This window comes from Grammomys surdaster, unplaced genomic scaffold (genome assembly GCF_004785775.1).
Source record: "Grammomys surdaster isolate TR1022 unplaced genomic scaffold, NIH_TR_1.0 126612, whole genome shotgun sequence".
Taxonomy (NCBI): Eukaryota; Metazoa; Chordata; class Mammalia; order Rodentia; family Muridae; genus Grammomys; species Grammomys surdaster.
Window position 1 is genome coordinate 829,651 of NW_021621401.1, and position 15,411 is coordinate 845,061.

A 15,411-nucleotide genomic window follows, 5' to 3' on the forward strand; every position below is an offset into this window, starting at 1 on the left:
CACTTTATCTCCACTCTTCTGAGACTTTTGTGGGATGACCTAAAAAGGGCTAAGAAGACCATTAGAGACCCGAGAAGGCACATACCCTAGGTCATGGCTGGTGCAGCCCTAAAGTCCACATTCCTGCACCCTGAAAACTGGCCTGTCACAGCAGAGCAACAGGAGGAACCAAGGATGAAACCCACTAGCTTTTCTCAGAAAAGCCTTTATCCTCTCTCCAGCTAGGGTGTGACAGGCTACTGGATACTTCCAGAGGCCATGCTGCTTTCAGATACGATACGCTGGATCCCGCAGTCTGTGGCTGCCCAGGAGGTATATAAAATCTGTACCTGTGGGGTTAAAAATGGTCCACAGAACCCAGGGCTTCCTGACCACATCTGTGACCAAGGTCCTGGTGCACCCTTGCTAGACGGCTTCTTGGGAATCAGCACTGCTTGGTCATTGCCACCAGGAATCACTGCTGGCATATGCAGCAAGAGGAAGCTGTCACTGTCAGAACATGAAGGCCAGGAGTGACATGCCCTCCTCTGGCTGCCTCTCCTAGTAAATGTCAAACTTTGTTACTTTCAGCCTTCTAGTGACTCCTGTTGAGCAGTTTAAATTCTGAAGCCCATCCTAGGCCAAGGCTTTGTCTTAGTCAGAATACACACAAAGACACTGATAATGACATATGAGCATTTAGATTGGCCACATGCAACGCATTCAGCACACTTGGAAATGAGCAGGCCCATGTCCACGGTACCGCATACAGAGTCAGGCATGTAGCTATGTCTTCCTTCCACTTGTCTCTTCCTCTAAGACATTTTTATTTCTAGTCATACACTAACACTATGTATGTGCCTAAACACATTAGTATTGTGTATTTGTCTATGTGAAGTACATTAAAGGTTTAGAAGTGGCCATGCAGTCTACTTTAGGTTGTGATCATGTCCATAGTAAATGAAAGTGATCCAGGAAAGGGTGGCCTTGCTGGTCACCTCCAAGCTAAATGTCTACATGGCCAGTATGGGAAAAAAAAACCTCCCAACTGTAATAAACAGCTCTGTTCTGAAACTCACTATGTACACCAGGCTGAACTCAGACTCACAGAGATCTGCCTTCCTCTGCCTCCCGAGTGCTGGGAGCCACTTTGCCTGGCAACTTTTCCTTTCTCATGGTATAACTCTCCCATATTTTATTTTACTTTTTTTTTGTTTGTTTGTTTTTTTGAGACAGGGTTTCTCTGTGTAGTCCTGGCTGTCCTGGAACTCAGTCTGTAGACCAGGCTGCCCTCGAACTCAGAAATCCTCCTGCCTCTGCCTCCCAAGTGCTGGGATTAAAGGTGTGCGCCACCACCGCCCGGCTTTATTTTACTTTTAAATGAAAATTTGTTAAATACCCATGCTAAGATTTTTCACAATTGTCTCAGGAGTGGAGAAAGTACTTGCAGATAGCCATTTTTTTTTTTTTTTTTTTTTTAAGATGGGGTCTCACTATGCACCACAGACTGGCCTGGAATTCACTACACAGTCCAGGCTGGCTTCAAACTACAGTAATCTTTCTACTTCGGCCTCCGAAGTGCTGGGGTTGTAAGAGCGAGCCAGCACATCTAGATCATTACCATTGCTTTCATAAAACTTAGCTGCATTTCATTGATAGTTTTGGTGTTTACTATTACTTTTGAGCAATATTTAGTATCTGCAGAACTTTTGACCAGAATATTCTGAATACTTTAAAATTTAAAAAAAAATAATGAAGGAACAGCTAAAGGCTCCCGGCATCACTGACACCAGGCATCAGGCTTTCCTGCTGCAGCCAATGCACAGTGTCCAGATATGTCCCATGTACTTGGGCCTGATGGGCGTTTCATTGAATAGAAAAACAGTTAAACATTGTAAGATGATCATAGAAGGGCTGTCAGCTTAAAATAAAATTGACAAAGAAGGCATAAAAGGGGCTGGAAAGATAGCTTAGTGATTGAGAGCACTGTTGCTCTAGTGGGAGACCTGTACCCACCTCATCATCATCAGTGACTGTAACTCCTGGGCAACAGATGTCCTCTGACTTAGGCACTAGGCATGCATGTGGTGCATATACATATATGCAAGTAAAATACTCGTACATATAAAATAAGTCTAAGAAAGCTTTTTGAAAAAGAAGGCATTAAAAAGGCTGAAGCCTCTAGGGGGACGCATATGACCTTTGACACGAGTGAGGGACTCCTTACCTCTTGATGAGTTTGATAGATTTGAAAGCTTCATCCATGTCTCCAATGGTGACAAAGAAGCTGAAGTTGAGCATGGCATCCCGAGTAGGCTTGTCACAGTCCTCCAGCCCCACAAAGTCTCGTAGGGGCCTCTTGGCTACCATCTGAGGGATGTGGTAGTGCCCAGAATCCACTCTGTCTTCTTTGTCTGCTTCTCCAGGCTGGAGGACAAAGGCCCCATAAGCTTGTCAAACAATACGTAAAGCTAATGCCAGCACTCAGTCTTACCTCCCTATATTCAAACAACCACTGGGAAATCTATATGCAGGGATGTATATGTATATAATCATAGGCCTAATGGTTACCACAGGCCTCAAGAAACCTTTAAGGTCACTGGAAATGACCAAACCTTTGGGCCCTTGTTTTCAGGTAAACAAAGGCTGTCCAGGTATAAACTTGTTTGTCAGCCTCTAATTTAGTAATATCAGAGTCTCACATTAAAAATAACTCTTTCAGCCGGGCGGTGGTGGCACACACCTTTAATACCAGCACTTGGGAGGCAGAGGAAGGCGGATTTCTGAGTTCGAGGCCAGCCTGGTCTACAGAGTGAGTTCTAGGACAGACAGGGCTACACAGAGAAACCCTGTCTCAAAAAAACGAAAAAAAAAAAACAAAAAACAAAAAACAAAACAACAACAACAAAAAAACCCAACTCTTTCAACCTCCATCTCCTAGAGTTTCATTCATCATCAAGATTTTTACCAGTTTAAGTGACTTAACTAAAGTCAGATACACATGTATCTCTTAAAGAAACTGTCTTTCTTGAACAGGAACCCGAGGAGCCCACTGCCCTGCCATGGCTCATCTACTGCTCTCAGCTTCTGTATCTGTGCTTCTCTCCAGTGTGGGCACTTCCTTCTCTCTGCAGACCATTTGTTCTGTATGCACACTCTAGCACATATTTGTCACATGACTAACCTAGTGGTGGCTTCAACCACCTCCCTCCCCAGCTCAGATGTCATGAACAATTCAATCTCACTGTTCCTTCTGAGTCCACCCTGGTAGGCACAGTGAGAAGGCCCGAGGAGGAACCAACATTTGACCTGGACTCTGAAAATCTGGTGGAATTTATCGTGCCTTGTGGTAGCTGGAAAACCCTTCTAGATACAGCACAGGGCATAAGCAAAGGTTCTGCTGATGGCAGATTGAGTCTCTCTCTCTCTCTCTCTCTCTCTCTCTCTCTCTCTCTCACACACACACACACACACACACACACACACACACACACGCACACACACACGGTAATACCAACTAGGTAACAGAAGAGAACTGTGCACCAAGCCGGATGCTGTCCTTCACACTGATAACAGCATCATCCCTGGTATGGTACTAATGAGAACACAGTTTACTGTGTGAGCACCCTGGGGAGCCTTGGAATTCCTTGCTTATGCACCGTGCTTCTTATTTTAGCTCCTTGTTACTGATCTGTGAGGAACTGTTTTCTATGGCCACACTGCCCAGAGCACATCTGAACTTGTCTCATCTTGGGAGCTAAACAGGGCTTGGACCTCATGGTATTTGGATGGGAGGCAGAGACTTTTAATCCTATGTCACAGTAGACTGGACCAACCTGCCATCACATTATAAGGGTGCTAGAACTAAGAATACTGGACTCTCCCAGAGCATTCTGGGATGTGTGGGCACTGAAAATCTGTGGAAAAGGAGACTGAAGAATGGCCTGTCAGCAAACAGAGGATGAGCAGCTTTTAAAGAAACACAATGCCTTCAGGCTGTTCTTTGGCAGCACTTTGCAGAGTAAACTAATGATACTACCTGTATTACAAACATAGGTGGATCAAGCATTTCCTGCATCTGGAGATCATATGCAGTGGCTCCACATGCCACAGGACACACCAGACTAAGAACTAATGGACTCCTGGTAAACTTCACTAAGTCACATGGCTACGGGACAAAACCAAAAGCCCTCATCACCAGGAAAGTTTCCTATGCAGGTGAGCAGGGATGGCACACACAACACAGCGAGAAGAAAAGCCTCTCAGGGACATGACAAAACCAAGGTGACAAGCCACACCCTGGGGCTTTGTACTTACGACCGCATCATAGACGCCTCTTCTGTGGAACAACAACTATGAATGCAGGCACAGAGAGGGAGCCGAGAAAAAAGAAAGCATGCATAAATGTGTGGACGGAACACAAGTGCAGAATGTGAAATTAACTTAGAAAATTCAACAGAAAGCACTCAAAAGAGCTTTCAAAATTCTCTTTTCAGGTCACAGGGAAATTAAATCAAAGAACACAAAACAAGAATGAAAAATTTATCAGTATGGTGGAGGAATTCTATTTAAAAACAAAGCATTAGGGATACCTGCACTGACAGAGAAAGGACTCCCAGAACTACGCAGATCACATGAACACCTTCCCAGTTGTCACAGACATGAGCCCCATTTTCAAGGCACACGAAAGTGTAACACACAGAGTGCTCAGACACCAGCTTCTGGTGGCTGTGCGATACAACTGCATGTGCTAACTTGAGAGAACTGGAACTGACTGTCTTGGGTTTGTCTTTATTTAAGACGTGTGTATCGTTATATATGTATGTTTGCGGATCTTACTAGAGGCTGATCAGTAACCAGTCGCCAGCTGAGGGGCAGCAACCACGTCTATACTGTTCTGTGCACCAGCAGCTCTAAAGTGACTCAGCTCTGGCAAGAGCTGAGTGCGGCTTGTATTCTTGCGACTGCCTAGCAGTCTACACCGTATGGTTTCCCTAGCTTAGGACTGTGTGGAGGGGACTACACAGGTCCCGGCTTTTACTCTGTCTCCCTGGGGCTGATCCTACTACTCACTTTTGGTTATAAAAGTAACAAAAGGCTCAGTCTGCCACAGTTGGAAACATCTGAAGTCCTAGCAATCTAGGCACTCCAGAGGCTGAGGCAGGACTACTGTGAGTTCAAGGTCACCCTAGGCCACACTGATAAAACTTTGCAGGAAAGAAAGAAAGGGAAAAAACAGAGAGAGGAGGTTAGAGAAATGACTCAGCAGTTCACAGTACACACTGCTCTTGCAGAGAATTGCAGTTCAGTTCTCATTACCCAGGGGGTTCACCACCATCTGTACTGCCCGTGGTCTCCACAGCACTGCACTTGTGTGTACGTACTCACATGTACACACACATATATAATTAAAAGCCATTTTTAAAAAGATAGGAAGGTTCGTTTCAGACAATGAGAACACCGCAGGGATCATTTTAAAGACTGCTGTTTGCATCACCATATGGGGAGGCCCAGAAACACCTAGGTAAAAGGTAAAAGCTGAGAGTACAGGTCCCCTCCCTCCACCTTTCTGGTATGCCAAAAAAAGAGACGTGATATAGATAATGTGTACATTTTTTCCAGAAGATGTGGATCCAGTAAGAGGGCAGCTTCTTCAGTTCAGGGGATCAAAGCCACAACAGCAGCTGTAGTCCAGTGTGAAGCTCACCAACAGCTCCAGCCCCAGAGGCCTGACTTTGACCTCACAGGTACTAGCTCCTATGTGGAAAAAGTCCCTAAGGTAAGTTTGTGGGGTGTAGCTCCATGTGTTTGAGGGCTTGAGTTTGACCCTCTGCACTGAAAGAAGGCAGGAAAAAGAAAGCAGCAGCAGGTGCTGCCTGACTTGCAGCCACCACAGCCACCACCTCTCAGGTGGCAATGGAGCCCAGAAGACCTAGCAGTTGATAAAAATGGACACAGCAGCATGGGACTGCCTAGACTCAGTCCGCGCAACGTGTCATTTTAGAACCAAAGTCAAAATGGATCTCTGGCACATAAAACAAATGAGTCAGGATGTATGCTAGTGTCTGCTAACCCCACTCCTTCAAAAACTTATAAATGTGCATGGGCCTCATTTACATCTAGGTACAGAAACCTGAGTGGTGACAGCAGCTGCTACACTGTGAGCATCTCCCACCTGGGCTGGGATCAGGGAGATTTGTGTCACTTGTAATTCCTAAATTCCTCAAGAAGAATATAGGGATATTTATTCTAAAAAATCTAGCTAGAATACAAGGAAATGACAAAGGCTTAAAGTTTGCCTTTAGGAGAGCCAAGAGGGAAGGCCCACTAACATCTCAAGCGTGCTAGAGACACATGAAAGAATCCACCAGGGAAGGGAGAGCACAGGAATAACTGTAGGTACCAGGCATTCCCACCTTTTTTGTGAAGTAATAGTGAGGCACTTCCATGCCCAGAAGGTTCTGGTAGGTTGAAGGCCGGGGGAAGCTGTCATGGAGCAGGAAGCCATGTTCTTCAGAAGCGAAGAATGAGAGAATCAATACTTCTTCCTGGAAGACACAGGGCAGTGTTGCTCTGTTTTAAATTCAGCAACATAATTTCCCATTCTCTTCTCAATTCCTTTCCAGGGTATACAGTCTGGCACTGTTTCCTTCATCCCAGTGATACAGAAGCCAGTTTGATCTATTTTATCATTCTGGCACTTGAGGATCAAGGACAGGATTTGTTCCTGATATTCTCAGGGCACTAACTGATGTCAGATGGTCTCAGGGGCAGACTCCCATCTCTGAGGAGAATGCTTCCATCAAATAAATGAGTCCTTGTCAGGCAGTGATGGCATACGCCTTTAATCCCAGCACTCGGGAGGTAGAGGCAGGCAGATTTCTGAGTTCGAGGGCAGCCTGGTCTAAAGTGTGAGTTCCAGGACAGCCAGGGCTACACAGAGAAACCCTGTCTCAAAAAAAAAAAAAAAAAAGAGTCCTTAAACAACAGGGCTGACTTCCCTGTGATTACTTACTTGGGAGTTGTGCATGCAAACTGCTCTGAGAGGAAGGTGGGTTACAGAGGCACACAGACTGTTTTACTTTTAGGGCACAGCTGACATCTTATAAAACATAAGCCTAGCAAAATATCAGAGTCCCAGTCCCTATGAGTACTGTTCTAGAACCAAGAACATACCTACATGGAGGCTGAACCCTACAGGAGGGTAGGCAGTGAGGAGGGCAGAGACAGTGACTGAGGTCAGGTTGATGAGCAGTGACATACTTAAAAGCTGTATCTCAGACCCAATCTCAGCATGCGCTAACACATTAAGGTTAGTTCATACTGATTATCTATAAAGTGCTCTGCCCACAGAGAAGGAGCAAGATGGAACAGTTAAGAAAATCAAGAAATCAATATTTGGGGTTAGACTGGACAAGAAAAGTGGCTCAGAATAGGTCTGTGAGGCCTGGTTTATGGAAATGATCTTGGTGACACAGTGATCTTATTCATGAATGAATTTTCCTAGTAACTGTCCCAGGAAGACATTATCTTGCAAATGGTGACCATAAACAGGTAACATAGTAAAGCAGAAGGTACCTTGTGGCATGTGCCTTCCTCCACATGGGGTTGCTTGTCTACAGCCTGTGGCTGGGCTCCAGGTGCCTCCTGCAAGGCCTCGCACACAAAGAGCCTAGGCTCACTCTGATCCCAGAAATGGTTCACAGGAACGTAACTTGCTAGGCTCTCATCCATAAAGAAGTGGGTCCTAAAACAGAAGGAAAAACCCAGCCCCAACTCAGAGAAGAATATTTCTACTGCTGCCGCACACACCCACTCATAATCCTGTCAGTCAATGCCAGCAGGTGACAACACTGTTGGCAAGCCTATGGCTTTTGGAGCACCGTTGAGCCACTTTCCGCCACACAGTCTATCAGAACACTTTCTTGCAGACTTTGAGAAACAGGGGAGAAAGGGTTTGTAAAGTCTGGCTTAGGGGGGCACAGGGAGCTCAGTGAACCAGGTGGCAAAGACTGGAGATCTCAACAGGAAATGAGTATGGTGGCACATCCATTGGTCTCAGCTATCTGGGATATGAAGGGAGATCATCAGTGGCTCACTTAGGTAGGGAAAAAAAAAGAAGGAGCTGTTGACGTAAGACATCAGCAGAGATGAGAAGGAGAGCAATCCACTGAAAGCAGGTTACATGCCCCCTGGAGAGGAGTGCAGTAAACCCAGGGTGGATGACGGCACTGCTAGGGCTCAGTGGCTCTTGGTGGTTATGCAGGATCCACTCCTATAAGAAACATAGACCTCTCATAGATACCACCAGCACCAGCACTGGTGGTGTGCCCACAGGCCATAGCCTGCTTAGCTCTGTGCGTAACTGATATGACATGCACAGAATTTAGGATGGACCACAGACCAAGGACCTATAAGATGCCAGACACAAGTTGTGTCCTTTGTACTATGAGGAGTCTGGCCAGAGAGACTGGCCTGGCAGAGAGTTGGAACAGGCAGAGGATGCTGCCTATTCTTGAAAGAGAAGCCATGGAAATCAGGCAGAGAGGAGAATTAGAAGACATTTCACCAGATAAAGAGGGGAACTGGCAGGAGGGAGTAAGGGAGAGGTTAGTTCCAAAGATTTTGGACTCCAGATTGGGCTGAAGCTGTGTCAGTCTGAGGGGCGCCCACATTCTGAAGCAGATCATCAGTGGCTCACTCAAGTGGAAAGAAAAATGAAGGAGCTGTTGACGTAGGCATCAGCAGAAATGAGAAGGAGAGCAATCCGCTGAAAGCAGGCTGCAGAGAAGGGTCGAGGCAGGAAGAATTCATGGTATATTATGCAGGGAGATCTGAGCCAAGAAGGAAGGACCTGCCAGAGCTATTGGAAGTAAGCCTGGGGATGGGGTGTAACTCAGGGTAGGGTTATGCTTAGCACACACCAGGCTCTGGGATGTATCCTCAGCATCACAGTCAATCAAACAACAAAGACAGCAACAGCGGCAGAACAGTATAGAAAGGGATGACAGAAAAAGTGAGCCACAAATGCAGCCCTGCTCATGCCCATTCCTCAACTCTCTGCGAGCTCCACGAGCTCCGTGAGCTCCAAGGTAAGCATCGGGTTCCCACTTGATCTGTGTCCTGCACTTACTCCACTGTGGGCACATCTCACACCTGCCTCACGTCACAGGGAATTAAATACAGATGGTAACAAAGTCTGCAAGAGCTTGACATGCCAAAAACATGCTTTCTGTAGCAGAACACATGCTACACCAACCCCCTCTCCAAAAACAAGACAGTTATTTCTTATTTTCTCTAAACCCATTCTCTACAAAGGCCTCTTTCCGGTCCGAGGGGCTGGGAGGGCTGTGGCCACTCTGCTCTGGGACATCACTAGAGATGTTTGGGGAGAGGCTCCACAGTTTGAGTTTCTACTAAGCCAGTTCCATAATCTCAACCCTGGAACAGAGGCCAAGAACTTAAATCTACTTCAGCTGTTCATGTGTTGGTTTTACTATTTGGTTTTCCTACTAGTAACTTCTGGGAGGTTCTGAAATTCAAATATAACTTAGTAAGTTGGACAGTTAGGCACGTACTGTTTTCACCAAAACCCTCTCAATGTAATCTTACTCATTAGTCGGTGGCTCATTAAAGGGCAGAGTCTGTATCTGTCCAATCTGTCCAGTCTTGAAGTTGAAGACATTCACTGTGTCCATTTCAACATCATAGATGTAGATTTTGGAATCAGGACTGTTATCAACCTAGGAAAGAGAAGACATATCGGCGCAGGAGTGGCACGTGCTTCAGGAACTGTGCCCAGGGACTGAGCTGCCAGCCACTCTGGCTTGCAGTAAACAGCATCCCACCAGAACAATAACTTAATTCTTTACTAAGCCCCCTGAACTAGCTTCTTAGTTACTACTTTGTAATTTCAGGAAACTTAGAACAAAGTCTAAAAAGCTGTGAGCCACTCTTAGTTTTGACTGGAGATTTAAAATAAGAAAAGAAAAATAGGGTTTTACTATGTAGCCTCGGATGACTTAGACCCAGCTGGCCTTGAACTCACAGAGATCTGCTTGCCTCTGCCTCCTGAGTGCTGGAATTTAAGGAATATGCCACCATGCTCAGCCTGGAGGTAGATTAACTAAGGGACTCAAAAGGCATCTGGATTTATGGCAAAAGTATTATTCATACAACTGAATACAAATGAAATAAACATCACAAAGAGGGCGGTGGTGATTGTTTCCATTTGGCAGCTGACACAGGAAGTCGCCAGTAGAGATCCTAGTAGAGGCCAGCAGCCGGAGCCCAGAAGCCTGGCCGCTCCTGTTGTTGTACTGCCCGTGGCTCACAGTGGTGAGGAGCTTCTAAGGTCTGCGTCCATTGTTAATTCACAGGAGCACTATTCATGAGAGCGAGATGTGGGAGTCACCGCGTGAGCATCACAGATCAGTGGGGAAATGTGTCTGTCCAAACATCTCAGACACATGCTGCAGTGTGGATGAGCCCCGAGATGTGACACAGGTGAGAGAAGCCAGACTCAGAAGGCCACACAGTTTACGACATGTTCAGAACAAGAAAACCCAGAGGCAGTGAGCAGGCTTGAGGGTGACAGGAGGGAAGGTGTTTAAAACCAGCCAGAGGGGCAGCTGTACTATACTGCAAATGTGCCAAGTGCCACTTAATTGTTCACTTAAAGGGTTGACTTTAAGTTACACAGGTCCTCATCTCAAGTGTTTAGAGACCCTATTTTAAGATAAAGAAATGTCAGCATCGCCAAGGGCACACTGAGCCTATAACTGCCCTAGTATGCTGTGAGAGGAAGGAGGTGGAGACATACCAGCCCAAGTCCCAGGAGGCAGCATAGCAGTAACAATGGCGTAGCTGAGGGTTCTTTTATGCCATCTCTGAAAACTGCATGGACCTTGCCCCTCATCAGCGTGCTTGGTAAGTGAAAGAAAACAATTGGATCTTGGGTTGAGGCTCAGCTGCTCTAGGCTGCTGAGCTGCCCAGGGGATTCTGTCTGCCCTTACCAAATGACTACACGTTTTAAAGATGTCTTTAAGAAAAACTTTGAAAAGATTTATTTGATTCTATGTGCATGAGCACTTTGCCTACATGTATGTATGTGTAGCATGTGTGTCTGGTGCCCATGGAGGACAGAAGAGGCTGTCAAGATTCCCTGGCATTTGTGTTAAGGATGGTTGTGAGCCACTAGGTGGGTGCTGGAACAGAACCCAGGTCCTCTGCAAGAGCAACAAGTGCTCCTAACTTTTGAGTCATCGCTCCAGCCCCTCCACACAGATTTCTGAGGGTCAGGGATATTCTCTTCACAGTGTTCCAGCGTTCCCTGCCTGGGTCTGGAGGACTCTCCACTATAGGTCTCACACTGCCGCCACTTTGTGTCCTTATTTCTTTTGTATTACTTTAACAACTCCCACTCCTCCTCCCCTGCTCCAGCCGAGCTGCCCTTAGGGTCAGGGTTCTGAGCTGCAGTACCTCTTGGGCTGCTGCTAAATCCTGTTTTAAGATAGGGTCAGTGAGACAACAAAGCACAAGTGACAATGGCGTTCTTACTGTTGTCTTAGCACGCCTACTCATTCTTCTGAATACTTGTCAGGAAGACTATTCATATGCACATGTACATGTGAAAGAGTACTATTCATATGTACATGTGAAAGAGTACTATTCATATGCACATGTACATGTGAAAGAGTACTATTCATATGCACATGTACATGTGAAAGAGCTGAGCAAAGGGAGGAGCTGGGCTTGATCCCCCTCTTTCTGGCTTCCTCCACTGTGACATCAGCATTTACGTCCTGGCAAATTCAGGGTGTTCCTCAGAATTTCCACCAATGGGCACAAACCAAAAGACAGCCCTGGGCTACTCAAACGATGAGGGACACATATACAGAAGGAAACTTTATTCTAGCAGGTTATAATGAGATATGTGTCCTTTGAAAAGGTGAGATAAAATTTTGCCAAAACTTTATAGACAAAAGATACTGTAAGCTTAATAGTGGTCTTTTCTTGTGACAAAGGTGATGTGCTAGGTGACGAAGAAGACAAACAAGGGCTCAGACATTGCTGATTCTGAGGAAAACAAAGAAGGGCAGGGAAGATGGGAAGTGTGTGCAGGTAAGCACGTAAGAACAGAGTAAGGACCAGGAGTGGTGGTGCATGCCTTTTTTCCCAGCACTTGGGAGATGGGGGCAGACAGAGGCAGACAGAGGCCAGCCTGATCTACAAAGTGAGTTCCAGGACAGCCAGGGCTACAATCAACAACAATCCTCCCCATCCCCCAACCCCCCCAAAAAGAACAGACTGTGTGTGTCCCAAGATGGAAGCAAGCAGGAGAGAGGCAATAGTAGGTGAGAAACTGAGGAAAGGATGAAGCAAGGAGGGGCTAGACAGAAGGCTAGACATGAAGACTCAAAAGCCCTAATGAGACAGAACAGACAACTATGTCTGTCAGGGCTTGTCAGGGGCCAAAGGCACAGCCCCTGTCCTAGGAGGTCCTTCACACGGACCAGAAGGCCGACAGGGGTGCTGGCCTTACCTTGCTAAGGAGGATGCTGATCTTGTTCCCATTGGCATTGCATCTCAGAGAAGTGATGCTCCCCACGTCAGGGATCAGCTGGGCCAGGTTCTTGCTGCCACAGTGTACTTTTGCTTCCCTGTGTGAGGACAGGAGAAGGAAGAATGAGAGCAGCATCCTCTTGGTACCTTCCTGCTGGTCACAGAAATTAGACTCTCTGACTGCTGAGACCTTGGTCTACAGGGTGTGCTGTTCAGCTCACAGCTTCTCACCTTGTGCACTTAACCCTCTAGTCCAGGGAAAAGGAGGTTAATTTTTAGAACCAATAAAAGGTCTCTTCTAAATTACAGAAAAAAAAAAAAGGTGTCATGTGAGATAAGACTTTGTTTTAACTTCCTGTCTACTAAATTGCCTCATAACTTAAAAAAACAAAGAGCATCTAATACTTGTGTGTGGATGGAAACTGTACCTTCTGGAAAGATCAAAACTTTTAAAGTGAGCTAAATCTGTCCCTGCAACCAGGAAAGTCCCACAGACGTCTAGGAAGCAGGGGCTCCCCTCGGTCTCAGAGAACAGCAGAAGTTGTTTGACAGTTCCCTGGGGAAAGAAGAACAAGTTAGCTGAGCACTTCTATGGTGCCCCCTTTCTCTCCTAAACAACATTCATCTCATGCACTCCAGTCACACATCCAGTATGATTACTAACGGGCTGGCATGCATGAAACCAGGGCTGGTTCCATAGGAAGACAGGTTTGTCTTCAGTACAGCCTTGTGCCATATGCCTCAGAGCAAGGATCAAAGATTCACAGGCCCTCAGCTAGGAAGTGCTCCGTGGTCATTACAGGATGATGGACTGCAGCAAGGGTAGACAGATGGTGACCTCTGTCCCTGTGAGTTGGTCTGGGTGGGCACTATGTTAAGAGTGGCAATGATACTTCTCATATGGCTGGATGTTAGGTGCATGGTCTTCTGGGTAGTGAGGTGGGGAGAAGACCTCTGCCAGGATGGCTGTCACATCCTGGACATATGCCACGTGTGGAAGGCAATCCACATTTTTTCCTATATCTTACATCTCAATAAAATGCTTAAGAAATTAATGTCTCTTCTGGGGGCAACGTTTAGAATGAGGTGAAGCAGGACGAAGCCAGCTAAGGAGACAACACGTACTGAGCAGTTGAGTGACTCTGTATCTAGGATCCTTAAGTCTGACAGTCAGCAATAAACCATGGATAGTTGTATGTTGAGAGGTGGGCAGATGGAGCAGGGCCGTATGGGTGCATTACTGTGGGACAGGAGGCAGGACTTTCCAGGTCAAGTTTACCCACACCTGCTCTGTTCCCATAGTTTCCGCTTCTCAGGTGCCACACACATCCTGCCTGGACTCAGGAAGTGGGAGTGCCCGACTTCTCTCTCCTCTCACTGCCAGAAGTGGGCCCTCAGAGTCTCCCGATTATACCTCCCAGGCTTCTCTTATCCTCCACCAACTCCTTCATCTTCTCACTACACAAGCACACACGTTATATTCTTTTTTATTACATAAGCTTTTTAGTGATTATCTGAGAATTTCACCTCATGCACCCCGATCAAGCTCACTTCTCAGTCTCCCAGGTCTGCCACCCCCAACCCTTGTAACCTCTTTCCATTCCCAACAAAAATAAGAAGGGCGCACACCTTTAATCCTAGCACTCAGGAGGCAGAGGCAGAAGGATGTCTCTGAGTTTGAAGCTAGTCTGATCTACAGATTGAGTTTTGGGATGATCAGGGTTCAAACCCTTGTCTCAAAAAACCAAAAGGGAAGAAAACAAAACCGCATCCAATTTGTGTTGCCCATATACTGGAGCACGGTCAAACTCCCAGTGGCCAGTTTCTTAAAGAAACTGAGTCCTTCCCTACCTGGACCCCTGTCAGAAGCCATCCGTTGTGGAGAGCTACACTTCAGCATCCTTATTACAGTTTTAAGGGTTCTCTTCCATGGCTTTGTGTCTTGGCTGTTAGTTTTGGGGGCTTGGGAGTTGTCACAGAAGCCTTCTATGTCCTTCTTAACTGTGAGTCTACAGGCATTGACACCACTGCAAAAGTAGCTTCTTTGCCCTTTACAGTCAGTGGGAGCACAGATCATGGATGTTCACATGGCCTTTGGCATCAGTACAGGCCATGGACCTCAGCATGGTCTCCAGTGGCAGCACAGACTATGACATTAACACAGCACTCTACCACAGCATGGGCTAATGACATCATCATGGCCTCAGGCAGCAGCATAGACCACAGACATCCAAACGACCTGTGGTGGCAACAGGAGCCACAGATAGATATCAACATGACCACCTGCTATAGGACCACACACATCCACATAAACCACAGCCTGGGGTAGTGGATTACAGATACCAATGTGGCCTCCAGGGTCAGACCACAGAGGTCTTTCCAGGAGTCCAATCCAGAACGTGAACCATTTTTCACCTCAGACATCCTGTCGTTGCTCAGAACCAGGGCAATTGTACAGCTGTTCAGGCTGAATCTGCTAAGCTCCAGAGTACATTACTCTGTGGGTCCCACTCAGCAAGAATCATGCTCCCCTGTCTACTGCAACCCCCTCTCACACCAGTCTCCATCACCACATCTCCAGTTCTTCAGCCTCTCTCCACCATACACTCCTGGCTCTGTTCCTCCATCTTTCCCACCTTTCCATCACATATTCCTTTGTTAAAGTGGTGTTGGAAACTTCAGTGTGTCACACAGTATTTTTTTTTCCCAAACAGCTTTACATTCAAATATTCATTGCAACGAGTTGTTGGTCTAGTTCAAAGTTTCTGGTTTCTGAAGCACCATCAATACTGGACTAGTGTCCCAACTTGTCTTGGCTATCCTGCTGTTGCTCACAGTCAGGGTGAAGTTGCAACTAGGCAGGACAT

General features: G+C 46.4%; 1 protein-coding gene across 4 annotated transcripts in view; it reads right to left on the reverse strand.

Annotated features, from left to right (window-relative positions):
* Ift140 (intraflagellar transport 140) overlaps nucleotides 1–15,411 on the reverse strand; it is an 89,162-nt gene that overhangs the window by 43,262 nt on the left and 30,489 nt on the right. For all 4 annotated transcript variants that reach the window (XM_028761015.1, XM_028761018.1, XM_028761016.1 and 1 more), the window contains exons 13-18: nucleotides 12,973–13,100; nucleotides 12,525–12,642; nucleotides 9,592–9,722; nucleotides 7,558–7,726; nucleotides 6,396–6,527; nucleotides 2,207–2,406 (exon numbers count right to left, since the gene is read on the reverse strand). In XM_028761015.1, the coding sequence (XP_028616848.1) occupies nucleotides 2,207–2,406; nucleotides 6,396–6,527; nucleotides 7,558–7,726; nucleotides 9,592–9,722; nucleotides 12,525–12,642; nucleotides 12,973–13,100 (878 nt within the window). The remainder of the gene's footprint in view (nucleotides 1–2,206; nucleotides 2,407–6,395; nucleotides 6,528–7,557; nucleotides 7,727–9,591; nucleotides 9,723–12,524; nucleotides 12,643–12,972; nucleotides 13,101–15,411) is intronic.